General features: G+C 39.1%; 1 protein-coding gene across 2 annotated transcripts in view; it reads right to left on the bottom strand.

The window, feature by feature from the left end:
* Nucleotides 1-23,257, bottom strand: part of LOC103821042 (cAMP-specific 3',5'-cyclic phosphodiesterase 4D) — a 359,702-nt gene that overhangs the window by 35,619 nt on the left and 300,826 nt on the right. For both annotated transcript variants that reach the window (XM_050986858.1, XM_050986861.1), the window contains exon 6: nucleotides 12,692-12,804. In XM_050986858.1, coding sequence (XP_050842815.1) covers nucleotides 12,692-12,804 — 113 coding nt within the window. The remainder of the gene's footprint in view (nucleotides 1-12,691; nucleotides 12,805-23,257) is intronic.

Here is a 23,257-nt window from a genome sequence, read left to right as displayed (position 1 = left end):
ATAAATGCAGTTCATCCATGCAGGACTTTAAAGTTAGCCAGGAGTTTATGTCTCATCTAAGACAAAGTCCATTCAAAATGAGATGCAATATTTGATAACTTCAGTGAATATTTAAGTTAATTTTCATACTCAGTTGACAAGATTGATATGCCTATATTCTTAATTACTTCTTAATCTACAGCTACACATGTAAAATTCATAATCCTAGCTTTTAAAAACAAAATGTTTCTCATTTTTAGACTGTTTTCTCTGTGCTTGACGTGGTGAGGATTCTCAATATTACCCAGTCCAGTGTAAGTACAACACATACTTTTCCTGACTAAAATGAGGATTTGCCTTGGATATTTTCCACTGCACCACTATATTAGTCACCTCATATTAAAATATTAGTATAAGTTCCTAATACCAGTTAAAGTCCCAGGTCTTGATTAGAAAATTTTCTGAGAGAAAAAGGACTATGAAGCAAAGCAGTGTGATTTGTCCAAGTCTGAAAACAGACTTCTCAAAGACCCCTGGTAGTCTGGTAGAAGTACAAGTCAAAATGGATCTTATCCCTTGCAGTGCTGCTACCTATGAGTCCATCAGCAACAATCAGCAGACACAGTACAGGTCAGTGTGACTCTCACCTTTCAACAAAATTATGTGCAACACCCAAAGGTGAGACATCATCGCTGGGCAGGATCTGGGGGTGAAAAGAGATGCTGGAGAACACAAAAATTTGTATACAGCATGCTATTTCACAATAGCCAAGACATAGTAGAAGGAAATAAAGAAAGAAAATTAAAAAAAACCCATATAACTCTTCCCTCAAGAGTAATTAAGGCACAGTTTCCAACTTAGCCACACTACTGAAATAACAGGTTGTAATAAGATTTAAAACTCAGCATCTGTCCACTCATTCTGCCTCTGATCAGTAAGGCAGCTTTAGTTTTCTACAACTGGGACATTTTTCAAGCTCTGATAACAATTTCAAGAACAAACAAAACTGCCTATGTACATCAGCATACTTTTATTTACACCACATCTCTACAATCTAAAAGACACATGAGCACAGGAATAGTATCTAGCTGAAAAGACAAAACACCACAACATAGTTATCAAACTATTTTTCTTCCTGCCGATTTATTTTACCCCAACAGCACAGTTTTATTTTGTATTTTCATTCCTATCTACCTTTCACAGGCCTGGGAAAAAAGATCAAATTACAGATGTATATCCCTGACCACAAAAAAAAAAATGTTTTAGCTTCCAAATACCAATATTTGTTTTTGTACAAATTTTTAGAGCACTTTATCATCTTGTATTTAAAATTTAGCTCCTCCATTTTTAAAATAGATGTATGAACAGAAAGCTGTGCTAGGAATGCCAAGCTCTGACTACGAAAAGTATCAAAAGTATCAAAAAATTCTTTATCCTGAAACCTTTTCAGCAACAACCAAAAAGAGCTATAGGAAATCCATCCCAGCTAGAAGACACACATCAGTTTTTACTGATGATAAGGGGGAAGGGGGGAAGGGGGGAAGGGGGGGGCAACTACCAAATTTCAAAATGCAATCTTACCTGGGTCCAATATTCAGGCACACAAAACTTTGACCATGCTTCAGAGCACCAGAAAAATACAGTCATATTACTGAGAAATCTGGGTGCTGGGCTTTAAAGCTTATGTAGCCAAACAGACATTCAGTGATTTGTCAAAAAATTCATTACATTAACACCTCTAGGACTAAACACACTTCTAAGTCCTCCACCTGAAACTTCCATTGCAAGCAAAAAAAGTAATTAATTTAAAGGCATTCTTGCAGATTTAAATTAATTTCTTTTTTTGTTGTTGTTTTTTGTTTTTTGTTTTTTAAAACTGTTTTCCTTCAAGCAGCGTAAAACAGAAAGACTCTGACATGTACACACAGAATAGTTTTGCAAAAGTATCAAGGACAATTTCTGGCTTCTTGCTGAGACACCACAACCTACATTTACTACAAAAAGGCACCCTCATCCCTGCTTGTTGCTTTGGCCACGGCATAGGTTCGGCTTGCACTTTTTCCCCCGGACCTGTTTGTTTAGGACAGGCCCAGGCCGTTCCTATCTCGGTGCCTGGGTCAGCAGGGCGAGCATTCACCGCAGCAGCAGCAGCAGCAGCAGGAGCAGGAGCCGGCACCTCTGCCGAGGAGATCAGCAAGCAGCAGAGGGCACAAATGCAGAGCAATCGGAGCACTCTCCCTGCAACACCAAACACAAGGTCTGCTTCGACACGCGTAACACCTCATGCAAAAAAATGCATCCGGATTAGGTTGCCCAGGTGCTTTGAAGCTCCAGTTCTCTGCGGCAGCAGAAGCTGAACAGGGTAACGTTAAGGCTAAGAGGGAAAAATCCCCCATAAATACAGGTTTAGAAAGCAAAATAAACGCTGTGTTTTGCAAGGTCTCAAGCATCTGTTGGTCCCCCTGGTTCTGAGATGCTGCTATTGAACCTCAAAGAAGTGAGAAGTTTAATTCAAATAACAGGAGTTCAATAAAGAAACATCCTTACAAACATGCTCATAATTAACCTTCAAATATAATTATTTCATTCAATTATTTCAGCTACCAAACTGAAAACATTTTTTCATGTGTAGTTGCAGAGGAAGTCCCTTTGTGCATGGAGAAACCACAGCCAAAACCAAAGTGCTGGAGCCTCTCATACTACCCATTCATCACTTTTAGGGTATCAGGGTGTCCCCACTGTACAGGAGGTAACAAATTCACCAATGCATTGTGGCCACAAAGCTTATCAACAGTAGCCAAGAATCTCACTACTGCTGAAATACTCAAAAGCATCAACCATATGTAAAGCCAGCAGTAGCACACCTGCACAACCATTTGCAGAAGCAAAGGGCAATTTTATTTTTTTTTAAGTTATCAAATAATTGAAAATACAAATTCAAATGTTCCTTAAATTTGTCATTACTTGTCACGGCGCAAATAAAGTTTGGCAAACACATCAACTACTCAAAACATTATTACGTGTGTAAAAAAGGTCTGTTTTCTAGTCTGTCTTGTCAATTTTTCATTAAAACATACTTAAAGATGCTCAGGTCCAGGGTCTATCCAGCAGCCTGATTTTTATTTGTTTCTGTTCCACAGACTGTTCTTTATTAGTGAAAGAGCACTATCCTACTATTTCTTTTTTTCTTACTCTAAGCTCTACTGTGCCTTCTACTCATTAGCTGAACTACTTTTTCCATGTTCCAGGGATGAGGTTTGTAGAAATACTGCTAAAGAGCATAAAGTACATAAAACTTAGGATGTTTATCCTTCCTTTGTTCTGATCAGCTCTGAAAACAATCAACTGTTTCCTTGTGTCAGCAAGTACACATGAATCACATCCTCACTTATTAAAAACTGCTCTTCATTTCAATGACCCTTTGAAGCACCAAAGGGGGGGCAATATATTATGAAAAGTCATTGTTTCTACATAAAATAATCCTTCCATTTATATTTTACAATGCTCAATACAGACCACTACTCTGGGAGAGAGTAGGAAAAAATATCTTCATATCTAGTCCCTGCAACTGAAATACCTTTTTAAGTACCAACTGGTGCAGGGGTTCTGAATCTATTGATGGCTATCAGTATAGAACAAGAGAACCGTATCTTATTATAAATTCTACCTACCCAGTTTGGAGTCCTCTTCCTAAAATTTGATTTAATGGTAACTAGAGTATCTTTATTGCTATTCGTTTTACTCTTGGTCATTAGAAAAAGACATCTCTGTTATAACAGCTGATTCTGGATCACAAAAATCATGTTTATGAAAATATTACTATCTCAGCTGGCAGTGTGAGGTTGTCTGTAACCCTGGATAAAACTACTGCATCAAGGCTGTACAGTTAACCTTGGACACAAATCAGATAGCCTGGTTTAAATACATTAATGCCTGCTTTTACAGGTCCTCTAAATCATGTAAACAAATTCAATTAAAACCCACACATATTTACATGCATCAAAAAATACTCCTGGACTTACAAATCTGGGTAATATGACTGACGTAGTGGAATGGTTAGGAGGTTGAAGTTAATAATACATGTTTCCTGTAAGGCTTGGCTGTTTATTCCACAATAAAATTAACACTGACTTCATTTTGCATAAACCAGCAGCAATTCTGAGTGGAAGGTTTAGTTGATGATATTGTCGTGCTGTAGGATCTTATACAAGTATTCAACCAGCTCATTTTCGTCAGCTGGCCATATATTAGTGGACAACAACTTAATAAAAGCAGCAAGCTGTTTAAATTTTTTTTTCTAGAGAATCTTGTAATCAGGCCTGACACATTAGCTTGATTCAGTGCTGCTCCACTGCTGGCAATTGGAGATGGTACTGCTGCCTGTGCAGCTCCTTTTCAACACCTGGAGCAGGCAAAGAGAGAACAACAGGCAGAACTTGAACTTGCCCTAGTACAGCAGTGTCTCCCTTGGCTGTCAATCCAGATGAAGCAGCAGTTCCCCATGGCAGCACATCCTGCCCACCAGGCCCGTAAGGGCAGTCACGGGGCAGGTTCACCTCTCACCTGCTCAGAGCTGAACAAGCTCAAGAGGCAGGTGCAGGCCACCACCCTGCTCACATGGTTTCAAGGCAGGATGAGCAGCATCACTTTCCATCATGCCTTAGCTTGCTTAGATTCAGTTTTGTAGCTCACATGGGGACTGGTTGTGAGTTAACTGGAATCAATTTCTACTGAAATAAGTTTTATTAAAAAAAAAAAAAGAACAAACAAAGAAAAAAAATCACAGATGGGGAAATATCCATCTACAATATACTTAATCCTGTGGTGAATCTCCTAAACATGTAAAGTTTTAGCAGATGATACCAAAACCTCCACTAATATAACTGAAACAGGAAAACAATTTCTTAGTAGTGTCTTTATGAGACAAAGTCTGAAGTGACATTTCAGAAAACACCACATTTGTTGTACCAAAACCTCATATAATAGTAGAAGCTGCCTCTTATTAGAAACACAAAATTGATTAAAAAAAAAAAAAAAAAAAAGAAAGGATGGCCACTGCTTTCCTAAATTCTTCATATGTTACAGTCTAACCCCTACCAAAGTAGCACCCTACATACAATGACAGCATTCTTGGCTCTAAATATCATCACAAGGAGTCACAAGTCTTTAGATACTTCTTATACCTTTCAGTTGTCCCGAATACCACCTTATTACTAAGAAGGAAGTTATTAGATGTGCATACCCATGAAAAACCTTTCCAAATAAAAGTTTTTGGAAAAAGAAATATTTTTGTGTAAATGCCAAAAAAAAAAAAAAAAGCCACAATGATATCTGCATTTAAACTAAATAATTCAATTCCTGGAAAAAATTCATAATTTTAAAATCTGTTATTATGGTTGAAAATAATGTAGTTCCCCATATTACATCTTAGTTATTTACTATGTAGCATTTTGTCTGGTTTTTCTGTCCCATTATGCTAAAGGAAAAAAATCTTTCATACTGCGGTATTTCCTGTAATTAAAGAGGCTAAAAAAAAGGTCTGTTTGTATGTTGGCATGGACCATTTGTTTATATTTATGGAAGAAATTATCAAGTTATTAGGGACCAATAAGATCTGCAATCTTAGAAGCAGCTAAAAAGCTGTAAAGTGTTAAATAATAGCAACCTTCTGAGAGGCATAATCTCTCTTTTACACATCTCTTACATCCAGGATCTTTCAAAAAGCAGTGAATGAGAGATGCAAAACCCTATTTTTCTCCTAAAATTTAACATACAAACTGAATCTGTGAGATTCAGAGTTCCTATCTTGTTTTTGAGCCTTGAAATACTAGTGCTCTTTCCATCAACTCTTACGTCTATGAACTCCAGGCTCCTTTCCACCAGTGCAGAACTGGACAGCCTGAGCTGGCTAATTCTATTGGAGGGGAGTCCCAAAAAATGGGGAAGAGGCTGACCCTATCACAGATTTAAGATGTTTTGAAATAGCAACTGCCTGCTTGTCATGGCCAGAGGAGGCCAATGATTGCCATTATGTACCCACACAAGGAGTGAGGGCTGCTTACAGCTCAGTTGCCTTGAGCCTCACTCACCGCATTTACTTCACTATCCTACCAGGAAAACTATGTTTCATGATTTTTCTCATTTGTCAGCAACCCCACAACCCCTATGGAAGCAGCAGGATTTTTACAGAAGAGATTCAGCCACAGCTGAAGTAGCACCACTACTCTATCCACTTGTTTCTGAGAAGATGGAGGTGTCAATAAATGATAAAGAGTGGCTGGTCCAAAGACTCTGCAGGAAGCAGAGTTTCACCTTTTATGTTGCTGCAGCACATCCCTGTACAGTTCAGCAAGGCAAGTGCTGTCTCCTTTTATTTTTTTATGTATACAGGTATGTACACCTCACTCATGACTGCAGTTACCCCCGAGCAAGCCTTCTGCTCTCCAGCATGAGAAGTCTCGCATGAGAGCCAGTAAGGTTGTGTACAGGGAACTGCACTCAAGGCCAGAGGTCTTAAATTTCTTTCAGTCTGGCTTCAGTGAATGGAAAGCAAGCAGTTTTCCTAGAAATCTAGTCATTTCTTACCTCCACAATACTCTTGTTATTTTTCTTTTGCTATAAAGTACAATAAAATTGGGGAAGCCACACAAGTGTGAATTAAGTAAAACCGAGGCTTGCCACCTATCAACATACCTTTACTTTGTCACTGTACAAACTGAAATCTTTAACGAATAAAAAATTTCCTGTCACTGCACTGAACAAGCAGTGTCTGGCTAACAGCTGCCCCTTAATCACAATTTTAATCACAAGCAGTATCCTAAAGAGCTAACCAAATCCTCAGATTTTCTTCGAGAGATCTGACAATTTAAGACCCAATTAAACCATAATGTCAGCCATGCAAATGCAATGGCACTGCCAGACATTATATAAGAGGACTGCCACATAAGAAACCTTGTATTTACTCATGAAAACAACTAATTTCTTTTCTAGTGCTATGCTTCCAGCACCTATTTTTTAATATGCAGTAGCTAACCCAAGTGAATGACCGCTGTTTAAACCTTCTTAAGTGGATCTGACATATTAGCTTGTCCCTTAACTGGAAGCAGGTCAATTTAACCAGTGGTTGTGACAGAGGAGACAATTTTACTCCGGCTGAGCTTCCACATTCGGAAAAACCATTGCAAAAAAATTATGCTTTTACATACAAAAGGTAATTTTTGAAGACAAGCTCCTCACTGTGCCATGAACCTAACCCCAAAGCTGGAAGAAAGAACAGAAAAAGGACAACAGTAAAATCTAGCCTGTTAACAAAAGAATCAGTCACGTTGATTAGTTCTAGACGCAGCCTATCCAGGACCATACAAAAGTACCGGCCACCACAGCACTCAAGCTTTTTCACAGAACAAGACAATGATAAAACAGACGGATGGACTAAATCAGAAGTCAGTCTGTCATCAGCTCCATTTATTCTGAGCCTGGGTAAACTCAGAGAGCCACTGTCAGCCTGGGGTAACACAATAATGCTTCTGCATTCAGTGGGGGCTTTTGTGTAAGAGCTGCCAAGGGCCTCTGGCCCAGCTTTTTTCACCCCAGCAAGGCTCATGCTAGAATGCTGGCAGCAGGGCTTTCCTGGGAAAACACAGTGAAGGTAACACAGCACCTCTGTTTGAAGTATTTTAGGGTTTATACATGGTCCATTATTTGACCTAAGTAATAAATTTAGCCTCACTCTTTCCCCAGATATTATGTTAGTCAGCCACACATTACCTGTGTGAGCTTTTTAGTGCTGAAAAGATGAAAGAAAAAATACTTTTTAGCAGAAAGAAAATGTGATTACAAACCAGCTCAAAGTAGCAGAGGAGGGAAGCTAAGAAAAACAAACAGAACAGATTTCAAGTTGCCTTCAAGTATCATTTTGGTTTACATTAAATATTTACATGTAAGTAATTAAAAAAAAAGTATAATTAACATTATTGTTTAAATTTACATAGTAGGTGATAAGTTCAGGACTCTAAATCCCCACCCTGTGTCACGTTAGGGTCGGCTTTGGACATTAGCTGGTTGATAAAATTGACACTTTGGGTATTTTCAAATCACCAAAATAAATCTCAGAATTTATTTTTTTTTTTAAAGTAAATAGCACTAGTAACTGTCTGTAAATAGACTTCTACTCTAATCTGTAAGCATTGCAAATACTGGTTTACGACCTGGACAATTATAAGAAAGTCTACACTTAAAAAGTAGATTTGTAGTTAACGTGGTCCAATTAAATGAAATCAAAATTTTCTCAGCTCTATACCTAAAAGAGATTCCTGGACAAGGGCATTAATTTGCATTTGTAGTAGGAAAGAAGTGCCCTATGATTGACATCTTCTAAACCCTTGCTCTTTACCAGTTATTAGCAAATCCTGCAAAAAGCATCATTTTCAGGAGAGCTAAAGCTGAAACAAAAACGACTCAGTCTGAAACTTTTCCCATGTGTAAGCTGAGATACTCAGGCACATAAAGCACCCAAAAAGAGATGCTTGCAAAATCATGATTACAGAAGTGAAAATACACTTTTACAAACAAGTTTCATTATACATACTTCTTCATGTTTGACTACTCTGCAAATAATACTGTCTAACAGAGAGGAATTGCTACATCTTTATTACTGGAATTTTTAATTTGTGTATTGTCCATCACAGAATAACTCTCAGATCCATAAATTAGGTAGTGGTAAACTGCATACTGGAAGAAGACAGTTCTTCTCCCAAAGAATTTAAAATCTATTAAATAATGCTTTAATCTTATTTAGCGGGAAAAAAACCCCAAGGATGGTAGTCATAAAAAAAAAAAAAAAGAAAGAAGATATTTAAAAAAGTAAAAAAATCATCACTATGCAACTTGAAAATTTTAAGATATTTCATATGTGCCTCAAAGTGCAGCTGTATCTAAAGTGAGAAATCACAATCAACAAGTTAGTAGCCTCCTAAACCCCGTATTTTCAGGAGATATTACTCACAATTCAGTTTAACAAAAAGTGATATGGGTTGGGATATGTGGAAATATAAACAGTTAAACAGTGACATCTAATTATGCTTTGGGATCCTATCTCTAATGACCCAGATTTGTAAACTATTTCCCAAATTATATTTTATCTATTCAAGAAAGCATTACTCAGAAAAACACAACAATACTACAGTCCACTAACATCAGGCAATATTAAGATTGCATTATACAGAAAACCAGACAATTCTCCAAAAAGGAAAGACATTTTAGTCAATTTCTAAATTTAAGGCGTTTTTTATATGTTTGCTTTGGAACCTTTCAAAACTTTAAAGGGTTTCTAGAGGAGAATGAAGATGACAAACTTCCTGCACTTTTAAAAAGCTGGTTTTCTCTTGCTAGTACCCCATTTCAGAAGCAAGCAATATAAGTAAACACCAAGTACTGTAAGATTCATCACAAAAAGTGACCATACAGTTACCCACTATGTCCTTTCAAAATCACACTGATTTGCAAACTATGCCAATGGGTGCACCAGAGATCCATCCATCAGTTACTTCACATGCAATGGCTGCAAGTATTTGGAAATCTTTGTATTATGAGGATGGCTGGGAAATGGGAAATCACCTGGATATTTAAGTCATACTGATGTAATGTAGGCAGCCAAGCATCACAGCAGGCTCCCTACAGAACAGACCTGCAGCCTGCTTTCAAAGTTTTTGGGTAACACTTTGTCCCACAACATACCGGGGCACATCCAGAGGTTGTGGCTAGCACCCTGTCACTACTGCTTTAATCAATTTTAAGTAGGGAGAAGATGGATCTTCTTATGTATCTGCGTCATTCCACTTTCCGTCATCCAAAGCCGTGCGCTGGCACGTTGTAGACTACTGCTAATTGAGCATGAGGGCATCTAAACAAAATAAATATCCCTGGATTGGGATATGCTAATGCTAGTCCTACGCAAGCATTACAACAGTAAAGGGATTCCAAACAGATGAAGCCAACAGTTCAGACTGTCAACTCACTGCACAGAAGGGGACTGGAGTTAAGACTCACTCCCTTGATTACTCCAAGCATTTAGGACATGAAATACTGTTCCCACCCTGGGTTTTTGGGGTTTTTTTCCTCTACTATGGCAGCCTTTCCACAATGGGCAGAAGTTCTTACCTAGTGCAGAGTTCAATTCTTACACCGCCCCTTATGTCTTGCATTTGTTCACACAAATAAAGAAAACTAATATTGATGAAAATGCTGTTGCATACAAAATAAAGGGGAGAGAAATAGTTAAGGGAAGTAGCTAAAAGTCCAGGGAGAAAAAACACCCCACCAACAATCAGTCAGTCTCATGGGTTGGTTCTTCGAGAGAGCCTGACAAAAGGAAAGAGAGAAGCACTGTGAGAAGCTGTGTTCTTCTCTACCACCAGCACTCCTTTTCCTGACTTTCTAATTTGATTTTACAGGACCTACTATTCAGATAGAGAGCAAAGTACTTTTGCATGCTCATTTCTGTACTGAAGTCTATGTTCTCCACCTTGAGCAAAGCTTTTCTTCTTCAGTTTCTCACTACGGTAAAATAGTATAATTTATCTATGTGCCTCACTAAGAGGTCAAAGTTTGCAGTTATATTACAATAGGAAGTATTGTATAAATGCTGGGTATGTTTCAGTAGTATGAATAGAAATTATTCTTCACAATAACCTTCTGTACCGTGAAATGAAAATCCTCCTGCATTAATTTTTCTCACACTATGGTACGAGCTTGCTGGTTAATATTCAGGATTGTTCACATGCTGGTTAGTGGCACAGGTTTACACTTTGTTGGTTTTGGTTTGGATTTTTTGGTGTTTTTTTCTGTTCTTTGGGTTTTTTTAATTATCTTACCAACCAAAACAAAAACGTCCCAAATGAACACTGAAAGGTGACACAAATTTGTATTCAAGGAGTTAGATTTACAAAAGGAGAGTGAAAATGCTTACTTATTCAAACAAGTACAAACAAAACAGTATCAAACTCAGAGCACCTCTGAGCCTATCTATAAATGCAAATCAGTTGTCAAATTTTACTTTTAAAAGGTCCACTTTTTGTAAAATCTGAATATACTTGGCAAACTCTAAAAACATTGATTTGCAATTAATTTTACCTCATTCTAGAAGCAGCTTACCCTCACTGTTAATCAAAGACACTGCATATCTCATCTGTTACAGGGTGTTAAGAAATAAATACTTGAAGAAAATGCAGCATTTTGTGAAAGAATGGTTATACAAACATCACAAGCCAGGAAACTGACAGGTGTTCAAACTTGTTAGCAAGACCAGGTTGCATCTGTCAGTCTGATCTCACTCCCTTTGGAAACAAAGTCTCAGAGTTATACAGTGCTGAAACAGCCTCGGAAACTCTTGACTTTGTATCTTACAGATGCATACACAATAGGTACTGAGTAAAAAGATCTTTCAGCTGCAATAAAAACTGAAAACGCAGTTCTGAGAATAGCATAATGCCAGGCAGAAAACTCTTAAAACAGAGCTCAAATTGGTGCTAAGCATCTGTAAAGCCAGGAAAAGCACAGGGAATATTTCATTGTGGGATTAAACTGCAAAAGTGTGCAGATACTTCATATCTGACATAAAGGCACACTTCAACAGGAACTTAAAAATAGCCAATAATAAAGAGCAGATACTTGGTAAGAGCAGTCAAAGCAAGACAGTAGAGTATTAAGAAAGCATAAGCTGAGTCAAAACAACTATCTTCCAACTTAAAACAATAACTACAACTGAAGTGGTTAAAAGATACTAAAATATCATCAGCTGCCTTTGCAAACATAACAGTAGGAAAAATAACCTGTATAATAAAAGCTTTCTTATAATTTCTAATTGCATATGTTGTTGTTCAAGTACTCAGTTGATTAAAAATATAAAAATAAATTTTGAAGTAACATAGCACTTTTATAAATTCACCTTAAAAAAAAAACTAACTCCAGAAATATACCTGCATATTTCTTACAAATCAAAATCAGGAAAGAAATTTTACTTATGGATGAAAGATGTGGAAACTCAATTTCAAATTGCAAGACCAAAGCACATACAGACCATAGCAGATCCCATCACAGAGTTCCTAGATAATGCAAATCCTCAGCTTCCAGGATGCGAAGGAAGAGCGCACTCTGTTGCAGAAGCACACCTCTGGATGTAGGTGCCTGTTGTGATGGCACTTTGGTTGAGAGCATGTTCTTTCATAACAAAGAGCGTTATGAGAGCTGTCATCATCATTGTTTACAAGTAGAATCCACCATACAGCTCCTCTGGGCTCAGGAACTACCTTTATCACCTTTCACGCTACTTTCTACACCGTTTCTAGGAAAGATCCCTAATTCTGTATGGGGTTCTGTGAAAAGGAGCGATTGAAGAGGTAATTGCCAGCAGCCCTGACCAATCTCTTTTTGTTTTAAAACTGACGCACGCAAGAAAACAGTGTAGCTTTACAAGACCTGCATCACTTTGACAGCTTGCACTGAAATTTAAAAGAATTGGTGTATAAAACCACAACAGAACCAGCTGCCGCTCCCGCTCCCAAACCTACGCTGGACGCTGCTTGCCCAGGTCAAGTTTCTCCGCCCGGGGCCGCTCCAGCGCCCTGGCCCCTCCGGCCGCCCCTGACCCGACACAGCCCCGGCTGCCGCGCTCAGGGGGGAGCGCGGCGGCGAGGCCGAGCCCGCGGGCTCCTACCTTGTTCGAGGCCATTTCGCTGACGGAGTGCCTGGTTTGCAGGGTCTCCAGCTGGTCCAGGCACCAGTCCAGCTCCTCCATGGTCTCGCTAGCAAGTTTTTGGTAGGCCTCCTCTGCGAAAAGACAGGGAAAGGCGCGCTCAGTTCGCAAGCGTTTCACAGGGCTCACGGGGAGCGCCAGCGCGCCCATCCTCCGCTGCCCGGTGCCCGGAGCCGGGCGCTGCTCCCGCATTCTGCAGGCGCGGGCAGCGGCTCTGCCCCTCCGCTGGGCTGCGCTCTCAGCAGACACCGGGCGGCGCGGGCAAGTAACTTTGGTCCTGCGGGGCTCGCCCCCAGCCTCGGCTCGCCGCCCGCCGCGGGGCCGCTGCCGCCCGCAGCGCCGCCCCCTCGAGGGAGGCTCCGGCTCCGCACCGCGCCCAGGCACCGCTGCGGGGCACGGGCTGCGGGGCCACGGCTGCGGAGGGCACCCACAGCCCCCCGTCCGCGCCGGCAGGAGCGCTGAGCCGTCCTCCCCGTCCTTCTCTTACCTACCGACCGCGGCACCATCAGAAATTAAGCGGGTAACCTTTATAGAAGCGTGGGGGAAGGTGTAGGAGCACATGTGAGTGCTCCGAACAACGCCGGCCCGCCGAAGCGCCGGCTGTCAAAGGAGTACTCAAATAACTGCGGTCGTATTTGTTCTAACCCAAAGTCTGTGTGCGTGTGTGTGCTAGAGCAGGCACAAAGTATTGCATGTTGGCTGTAAGCACAAAAGAACAGATGAAAAGGTTTTGGAACTGGACATAGGAACACAATATGGGAAATGAACCAAATAATGACCATGATTTTACCAAAATTGCTAAGTATTCAATTGGAACTAACTATCCTGTAGAAGTTTCAGTTACAGACCGGAAGACGTACCCTTCTTCAATAACTCCCCAACAACAGGAAATCTCTCAGCATGCAAGTAATTTTAGAAAAATAATCGTATATACAGAGTGCAAGCCTCACCTACCAAGCCTGTCTATTTTTCATTTTATGTAGAACTGAAGTCAAGAATACTTCTCCACAATGAACTCAGAGCTGAGTGAGTTTTAGCCCAGGTATTCTATCCTGCAAGCCGTGTATCTGAAACATCAAATTTTGAAACTGCCTGCATGGACACATCTAGATCAGCTACATGCAAACATTCCTCCAAGCAGAGAAATATTTCTTCAATGGGCTGTTTATGGACATCTATAACATTTCCCTTTACTTGTTGCACATCTATAACATCTCTCCTAACTTGTTTCACCTCAAATTAACCTTATTTTCAAAATGTCAGAGAAGAAAAAAAATCAGGAAAAGAAATTAACTAAAACTTGTTTTCAAATAAAACATCCCAGCATGGACTACTGTCAAATGGTTCAGTGCATTACTGTACAACATCCTGGATGCTAGACCTGTATCTTTTTATGTTTCTGAGCACATGCTCAGAAACTTCAAGTTCCCTCACATCTTGTAAACTTCACATACTTGTTGCTATTGCAAAAACACCCCACAATTTTGAATAAAGTTCACTGTCATCTGAAAGAAAGTAACATAGGAAGAAGTTTGAATTGAGATTAATTGGCAGAACCATTTAATGGAAATTTTGCAGTGTTTGCCACTTCAATAAACACATTAACCAATACTCAACAGAAACTCTTCCCATTAAATTGTAAACCCTGTCATTCAGATGCATACTTACTACAAATGCTGTCTTATCAAAGGAATTCCCTGGCCAATAAAGACAGGATTTCCAGCCTGTTTATCAATTGAAAGAGAATCCATGATGGTCTATAATACAACACACATCACAGATCACTAGTTCTTGAAAACACTAAAACAAATTTGTATGATGTTATTTTCCTGCTAGCCTGAAGCCTGCCTAATAGCAATTCCTGAAAATCAGATACTGTGAACGATGTTTTTCTTAACAAGACCTTCCTTCTTAGCATCCCTTCTAATATTTAAGAGATTATGTAGATAAAGTAAGTATGAAAGTATGAGAAGTATGAACACAACAAAATAAACTCAAAGGATACAATATTCAGGTAAAAGTAATAAAGTGTTCAGTTTGCTATTTATTTAGCAAAAATATATACATTACCAATGTCACCTTACATTCAGGAATCTTTATCTACTATTTACCTTACCAGTAGATCTCAAAGCACATTAGAAAGCAGAATCCATCACTCACAAGCACCTCACCCTCGGGTTGCTTCTCACAATCTCCCACTTCAGACTGCCACACTTCAAGAGTCTGTGACTGCCGTGGGGACCCGTCTGACCACTCTGGCTAAGTAAAATTCTGATGGCCAGTGCTAGGCTTAAGACTTGCTGGACTTGGCACCTCCTGACAATTCTTAGAACTCAGTGCTGTCAGACCAATCTTAAATGGAAATAAAAGGTTTTCTAAATGATGGCAAAGTACCCATCAAACAAGCACACCTGCAGTTCTGAAGGGCAGAACAACCGTAGGAAAGCTTTTTTCTGAACAGTACCAAAGCTCTAAATTTGGCCCACACTTTTGTTGTTATACAATGTGGTGGAAAATGTTGAGGTTAACAGCTTTTCAAGTATAACACTCCGGTGCCACTAAGCTAAGAATAAAAGAATAATTATCAGCTGTGCAGCTTTGAGAGCCTCACAACACTGTTTCTGACTTCTCTGTTACCTCTAAGATAGCACCCTGTAATTAGATCCAGGACTGATCTACCAATCGGTTTTTTTTGTTTTAGACACATGATCAAGCTTCCCCACCCAGATGAAGTCTTAAAACAGATTAACTTCTGTAAATGAGAGGCATCTTGAAATGGCAAAGGTTCTTTTATGTCTCATTAGGCTCTAATATGAGGAAGAGAACATTTTAACACCAGCTGCTTTAAGAATTTGCATGTTATTTTGTATATGCTTTTAGAAAAAAGGAAGTGACAGCAAGTGTTCTCATTTCAGTTTACAGATTACAGGCAATTCCAATATATGTAGCTTTTAGTATGGTACATAGAAAAAACCCAAAAAACAAGGAATGAAAGGCCAGGAGAAAGAAAAAGCTCTACCATAATCATTTGGCTCCGCACAGCTATTTTTTTTAAAGAGTGTTCTACAGTCTGTGTTTATAAAAGACTTGATTCTTAGCACAGTGCCTAACACACCACCATAGATGGCTGCACTTTAACTTGCATGGTTATTTGGAAGCAATTTATGTTCAAAAATTTTGAAGGGAAAAATTACTATATGGAAATACTTATGTAGAGTGTCCACTTTACGTAATGGTTTGTCATGATTTTCATATATGTTATTCTGCTACTCCTGGAGAACAAAAAGCAATATTATACTTTTCCACTCAAGTAGAAAAGCACTAAAGTGTATGTGTACTATTTGTATTATAGTATTTTAATGAATTTCAAAACAAAAAAATCAAAAAATAAGTACAGATTCTTCATTATTGCCTGATCAGTTGAGATCATCTAAGTGATGCAAAGATCCTGGAAAAGAGTTGACTCAGCAAGCATAAAGTGAAGAGCTTGGACAACTTGCCTTAAAATGGGAGTGTCTTGGAGGCAAGACAAGAACTCTGCTAAGCAGTGATGTGATCCAGAGTCTTGGCATGTGTACTGACTTTTGGAGCTGCAGGCTGCTGGAAGAAGCTCTGAAAACCTCCAGACTATTCTAAATGAATGGAAGATCTAACCAGAAAAGGAAAGTCAAAGAAGGTGCACCCCCCTGATAAACAGTGCTAGAAATAAACTGGTAACAACAGATTAAAAGAAAGCTGAGGTACTCAACAAATCTTTGTCACAATCTTCATTTCTCTCTTTGCACTCCTCTTGAGAGGACAAACAGATGGATGGGGACTGGGATAGCAAAGCCATTGTGAGGGAAGATCAGGTTTGTGACCACCTAAGGACCCCTAACATATTTTAGTCTATGGGACCTAATGGGATACATCCCAGAGTCTTCAGCTAAATGGCTGATATAGTTACCAAGCTGCTCTCCATGATATTTAAAAAGTCATGGCAGTCAGGTGAGAAGTCCTTTGTTACTGCAAACATTGTGCCCATCTTTAAAAAGGGTAGAAAGAGTACCCTGGGAGCTACTGACCTGACAAGGTTACTTCTGTGCCTGGAAAGGTCATGGAACAAATCCTCCTAGAAGCTGTGCTAATGGAGGACAGGGGAGTGATTTGAGAGACTGGCACAGCTTCACTAGGGTCAAGCTCTGCCTGACAAATCCAGTGGCCTTTTGTAGTGGACTGGCTGCATCAGTGGACAAGGGAAGGGGTGTGGAGGTCCTGGAATTCTGTAAATCCTTTGACATGGTCCCTCACCACATCCTACTCTCTAAATCTGAGGGAGTTGAATTGGAGAAGTGGACTATTAGATGGATAATAAATTGGTTGGATGGTCACATCTAGAGGGTTGAGGCCAAGGACTCAGAATTGCAACGGACACCAGCGACAAGTGGTGCCCTCAGGGGTCTGTGTTGGGACCAGAATTATTTAATATCTTCATCAGTGATGTAGATAAAGGGATCGAATGCACCCTCAGCAGATTTGCAGATGGCCCCAAACTGAGTGATGCTGTTGACACACCTGAAAGATGGGATGCCATCCAGAGGGACCCGGACAAGCTGGGAAGATATGGCCCGTGGGAACTCCATGGTATTTAATAGACCAAGTGCTTGTGCTGCATTCAGTTTGAGGTAATCCCTGGTATCAACACAGGCTAGGGACAAATAGATCCAGAGCAGTCCTGCCCAGAAGGGCTTGGGGGTGCTGGTGGCTGAGAGGCTGGACATGACCCAGCCTCTGGGTCATGTCCAGGACACGTGTGACTCTCTCCCAGCCCAGAGAGTCACACGTGTCCTGGGCTGCATCCAGAGCAGTGTGGGCAGCAGGGCAGGGAGGGGATTCTGCACCTCTGCTCTGCTCTGCTGTGGTGAGACCCCAGCTGCAGTGCTGCATTAGCTCTGGGGTCACAGCATAGAAAGGACATGGAACTGCTGGAGCGAGTCCAGAGGAGACCACAAGTGTGATGCACAAACCTGGTCAGAGGGGTGGAGCACCTCTCCTAGAGGAAAGATTGCATTGGGATAATTTAACCTGGAAAAGAGAAGGCTTTGGGGTTACCTAATTGTGGTTTTCCAGTACCTGAAGGGAACTGTCAATGAGGATATAGAGAGACTTTTTACAAGGGAATGTAGTGACAGGGGGAATGGATTCAAACTGAAAGGAAGTAGGTTTAGATTAGGTATTGGGAGGAAATCTTTACTGCAAGGGTGGTGAGGTACTGGAACAGGTTGCCCAGAAAAGCTATGGATGCCCCATCCCTGGAAGTGTTCAAAGCCAGGTTGGATGGAGCTCTGAGCCATATGGTCTGCTAAAAAGTGACCTTGCCCATGGCAGGGGGTTTAGAAATAGGTGATCTTCCAACCCAAACCATTTTATATTTCTATGTTCTACTGTGAGATTCAGACCCTGGACATCATCCCTGAATTTTCTCTCCATGTTTTTGCTCTTCAGCCTACTGCTTGAAGTTTGGAGCAACAGAATTTCAGAAACAAGATTTTTCAGTTTCTCTTACAACTACCATTTCAATAAAATCCTCAGAGGTTCAAATCAATATTTTTTTTGTGTAAATAAGGGTGTTCATACTTAGAAACTTAAGTGATGTCCTAAAATTGAAGTGACTGATATATTTAGTCAATATTGATAGTTTCTATTAATTATAGACATGTTAGCTCTTATTCATCAGAGAAATAGCATCCATTTTCTTGCAACTTAATTTTTTTATATCTATTGAGAAACATCACACATATTATGACTTAAAATGTTAAGTCACAATAGCCTGTATTGATCTCTCTTGTGGAGTGTTCACATGTGTTACTGTTGATAAAACGTAATTATGAAAGATGTCTTTGTTCAACACTAGAAATTTGTGCACATCTCTCTACAATCACTGGCAGACCAATTCCCTTGATCAGATTTTAGAATGAGCATCTGGGAAAAACCCTCGGCTGCAGCAGGTTTCTCAGCAAGTGTCTTTAAGGTCCCACTCATCACACTAATTTTTTCCATGCTAGGTATATCTCCAATTTTCTTCTCAAAGTAAAGAGAAATTCCTTGTACATGTTAGTAGCCTTACACATGCAGAGACTGTCCAAATGACAAGGATATACTGCTTTATACAAGTAGCACTAGCCTTAGGCTGTGAGAACTGCCTTATCTCCATGATGAGAGAAGGTAGAAACTTTCAGGGTACAATAGGAGGAAAATGATAAATTCCAGTTGTGTTCAACTTGTCAAAATACTTGATTATAGTTACATAATAAAAAAGAAGTGCATAAAGAATCGTACAAACAAAACACATATTAAATGAGGATCTAGGAAAAAAGTAATTTTTATTCCTGAAACAGATTTTATTTCTCTCATGGTCTTAGAACAAACCAAATATCTCATGTAAAAATATCTCTGTGTACTAAGACTCTATGTCAAGGGCAAAAGGATAAAAAGTATGTGTTTGTATTGTACGAGACCAGGTAACATAAACACTGCAGATATCTAGGAAGAACTTACTGGGCTTTTGAAAAAGGCCTATAACATTTAGTTTAGACTAAATAAAACACTTCTGATTCCTTTAAATAAAGAACTGTATCACTCAGCTCTCACTATATGTTTCAGTTTCTCTGTGTGGGACTGCAAACTTGTGCTAGCTTTTTTTCCTGTAATCATTCAATGTATTTCTTGGAAAAAAGGTCTGGAACAGAGTTACTCATACTGATATAATTTGCCCCAAAATCTAGAACAATTTCTATATGAAGTATTTGCAAATTCGTCTAAACAAACAGTCTTGAGAGCCATAGTAAGGCAGAATATTAAAAAAAAAAAAAAAAAGTGTTACCAGTTGAAGCCAACCAGGCAAACATGCATTCAGTACAGACAGTATATTTAAATAATTTACTGCCTCAATGACAAAGCACACCAAAATTTTGCAGTGTGAATGTTTAAATCCACTCCTTGCTATTATCAAATATCCAGCAAAGCCAAATGAATGTTCTTCTGTTACCACTCATCCCTACCCAGTGCTCCTTTCGCCTCTGACCAATTTGGCAAAGCACTAACACATTCCTTACTCCACTGCCTATAAGAGTTTGCTAGAAGGACCACTGTCACTTACTCACTGAAGAAAAGAAGTAAACCTTTTCATCAAGAAATCAAGCTTGCCCAAAATGAAAAAAAAAAGGGGGAAGCTTTTGATTTTCAAGTAGCTCAAGTAGCACAATGTCTTTTTAATGCATTTTTATTGCTTTTCTCATGAAGAAACTTATTTTCTTTTTAAAAACTCTTTTTCTCCCAACAGTTGTGAGAGAATTGTGTCAATTCTATTCTCTCATGGACAAGGAGTTCAATAATGGATTCATTGCTCAAGTTTCTTTCTTGTCCTTTTTTGATACCACAGAAAAAACATTTCTTCTAGTGGAGAGGATATATCCTCAAATCAGTTTCCCCTCTAGCTGTAAGCCATTCTCTTTCCAAGAAGGATACTGCTGTTGATTCAACATAATGAGAGAAGTGAAAGGTTTTCTAAGTGTAACAAAATCAGAGGCAAAAGGCACGAACTAAACAACAGGATGTTCCCTCTGAACATTGCAAAACTTTCCCTGTGAGGGTGACTGAACACTGGCACAGGTTGTGCTGTGGAGTCTCTATGCTTTTAAATCTTCAAAAGCCATCAGAACACAATCTAGGCAACCAGCTACAGCAGGCACTGCCTAAGCAGGAGGATTGGACTATGTGGCTTGCAGAAGTCCCTTTCAGTTTCCACCCTTCTGTGATTAAGTTAGCAATTGAGAAAATAAAAGCCATTTTTGTAAATAGTGGGTGGCTCAAATGGTGATGCTGTCATGTTTGCAATTCTGTAATAGTCTTTGTCCCTGCTAGAAGGGACACTGTTCCTATCAGGATTTTGCTGAAGAGCCCTTTTCATATATATTGGTATGGACATTATGATGAAAACAAGAAATAAAAATCACTAAACATAAATGTGTAAAATTTCACTATTAAAAAGACCAAGTCACAGTTTTGTTTTCCTGCCTTCTTAGGACATGTAATCTGAACATGAAGGAACAGCTCAAGTTTTTATCAAAAATTGCTCATTAAAAATCGTCTTCACTTTTGAGAAGATTGTTATTGGTTTTGCCTGAGATGTCGATAGCTCAAAAACCTAGCAACTCTGTTCTGCAACAAATGTTCATTATCAACTGAAACTTTCTTAGATCAAGCTGATTGGGGGTTTCATCTGGGAAAGACTTTTATTATACCTTTTATGTTTGGGTTTGAGTGTCCTTTAGAAACTTTCCAGATAAATATTCAGATATCACTGTGGAATAAAATAAAAATAAAGTTATTGGGAAGTACCAAAACAGATTAAGTCTGTTTCCCTAAGCTTTTGTGTCTTTAAGTAGTTGACTTGATTGCTGAAATCCCTGACACACATGGGTGCAGACTAAGTTCACACTATATGAAAAAAAAATGCTGTGTTCAGGATTATAAGGATTTATAAAGGCCAAAGTCTAAAAAAAGCTTAATCTGTCTTTGTCTTTGCCAAAAAACCTGAGTAGAATTCCTGGTGTCTGCTAAGGTGGGAAAACTGAATGAAAGATTTTCAAGAGTTAAGTCATTCACTTTGGCTGTTCTTCATATAAATCCTCTGGTGTCCAATAAGATATGTGCTCAAACTGCATGTTGTGGGTGTTTGTTTGTTTGTTTGTAGACAGTGTTAATATGCTCTTTTATAAATTCACCATTTTTGCAAGGTTTATACTTAATACACTTAACAAATCACTACCTTGCTATCAGATTTAGCTGGCATTGGCCAGTGATTTCAAAAGTTAATAATTGGTAGTACACACCTATTTCCTAAGGGAAGCTATTCTAAAACGTCACACTTTTATTGGTGTTAATTCTAAACAGAGATGCATGATATTGCTAAGATAAACTAATTTAACTGACGGCAAGAGTGAGCAGAGAGAGGCTTTATCTCAGAACCTCAGATGTTGCAGGAGAGTGGAAAGTTCTCAGCCTTGCCCCAGCTGTGTAGCAGGAAGAATGCTTTCTTTCCAACAAAGCAAAAGGAGAAATACAAGAACACACAACTTCAATCATCTTTCTTCCTGAAAGCAGAAGATAGGGCAGTAGCATGAATGAAGTTTCCTTGTTTTTGTGAAACTGCTCTTCCCTCCACACACAATTAGCTGGGTTGTATTTACACAGCACAGAGAGGGTAGACTTTTGCACTCTTCCCTAAAATAAGAACAGAGGCAACTGGCAAATATCCCTTTTAGTTTCAATATTTATTTAGCTTTTAAAGCTTTTTTCCCAGGTGAAGTGGTGTCTGAATCAGCCTTTGGGTTAGCAGCACACTCTTTACCACTGAACTCTCACATCCTACTAGTGACAATGGAAAAATCTGAAATTCTTGGCTGAATGGATACTCTTGACAGATTATTCCCAATGAATATGTGCTGAATCAGACCCTTACTCTACAAAATGTACAGATCATCTCCTCTGTCTCTTGTAAAATTCCATACTTCTCTGTGACAGCGCTGCAGACGTGAATAATCCTTTTGCCTATAAGACTAAGATGGTGGATAAACTCTGTTTTCAGTTAGATAATTCTAACAAAACTTTTATTATTGTCATAAATATTTTTATAATCTCCTTGGTTTTTGCATAACTACTTATAAATATATTCAAAATATTATTCTAGTAGTACTCAAGAGACATATTTAGGAATTAGATGGTAGAAAGACATCAAAATTCAGGGTCTTGTCCCCTAGGTTTTTTTCTGTTAGTGTTCTTCCGATATGGATAAATAGAAGGCTTCTCCCCTTCTAGACCTGCAAGTGACCAGTACAATTTTTCTTCTCATTTTTCTTTTTGTCAAACCACAGGATAATATAAAAGACAAAGAACACAATATGTAAAAATCAAAACATAAATTAAAAATTCCCAATCCAAGTAATATAATCTAACATATAAAACACAAAACTGAACCATGGAAGATATCAAAACCAAGTAACAGTTTTAGTCTCAGTAACAAAATTCAGGTGTGGACTTCAACATTTCCAGCAACTGCATTTTAAAAAACAAAACAAACTGTTCTGAGATCTGGGGGCCAACACCACTTTTCTCCTGAAGAATTAGAGCATCAGGAGCTGGTTGGAGAAGAGCTCTTCTATATGCTGCTGGTGAAATCAGTTCACCCAAGGGAAATATGTCTTTCAACATTTTTTAGGGAAGCATAGGCATTTTATATGTCATCAGTTATCAGTTAAAATGCAAATATTGTAAAATAAGGTACATACAATTTTTAAACTATATTATTAAGCGGTGCTAGGCAACTCCAGGATGGATCCACCACAGGCCAAGGCTGAGTCTGTCAGTGACCATGGCAATACCTCTGGGATAATGTATTTGAGAGGAAAAAAGTTATTGTGCAGAAGCAAATTGTGGCCAGAAAAGGTGAGGATATGTGACAGGAACAGCCCTGAAAACACCAAGGTC

This window comes from Serinus canaria, chromosome Z (assembly GCF_022539315.1).
Source record: "Serinus canaria isolate serCan28SL12 chromosome Z, serCan2020, whole genome shotgun sequence".
Lineage (NCBI taxonomy): Eukaryota > Metazoa > Chordata > Aves > Passeriformes > Fringillidae > Serinus > Serinus canaria.
This window is presented reverse-complemented; position numbering and strand designations above follow the sequence as displayed.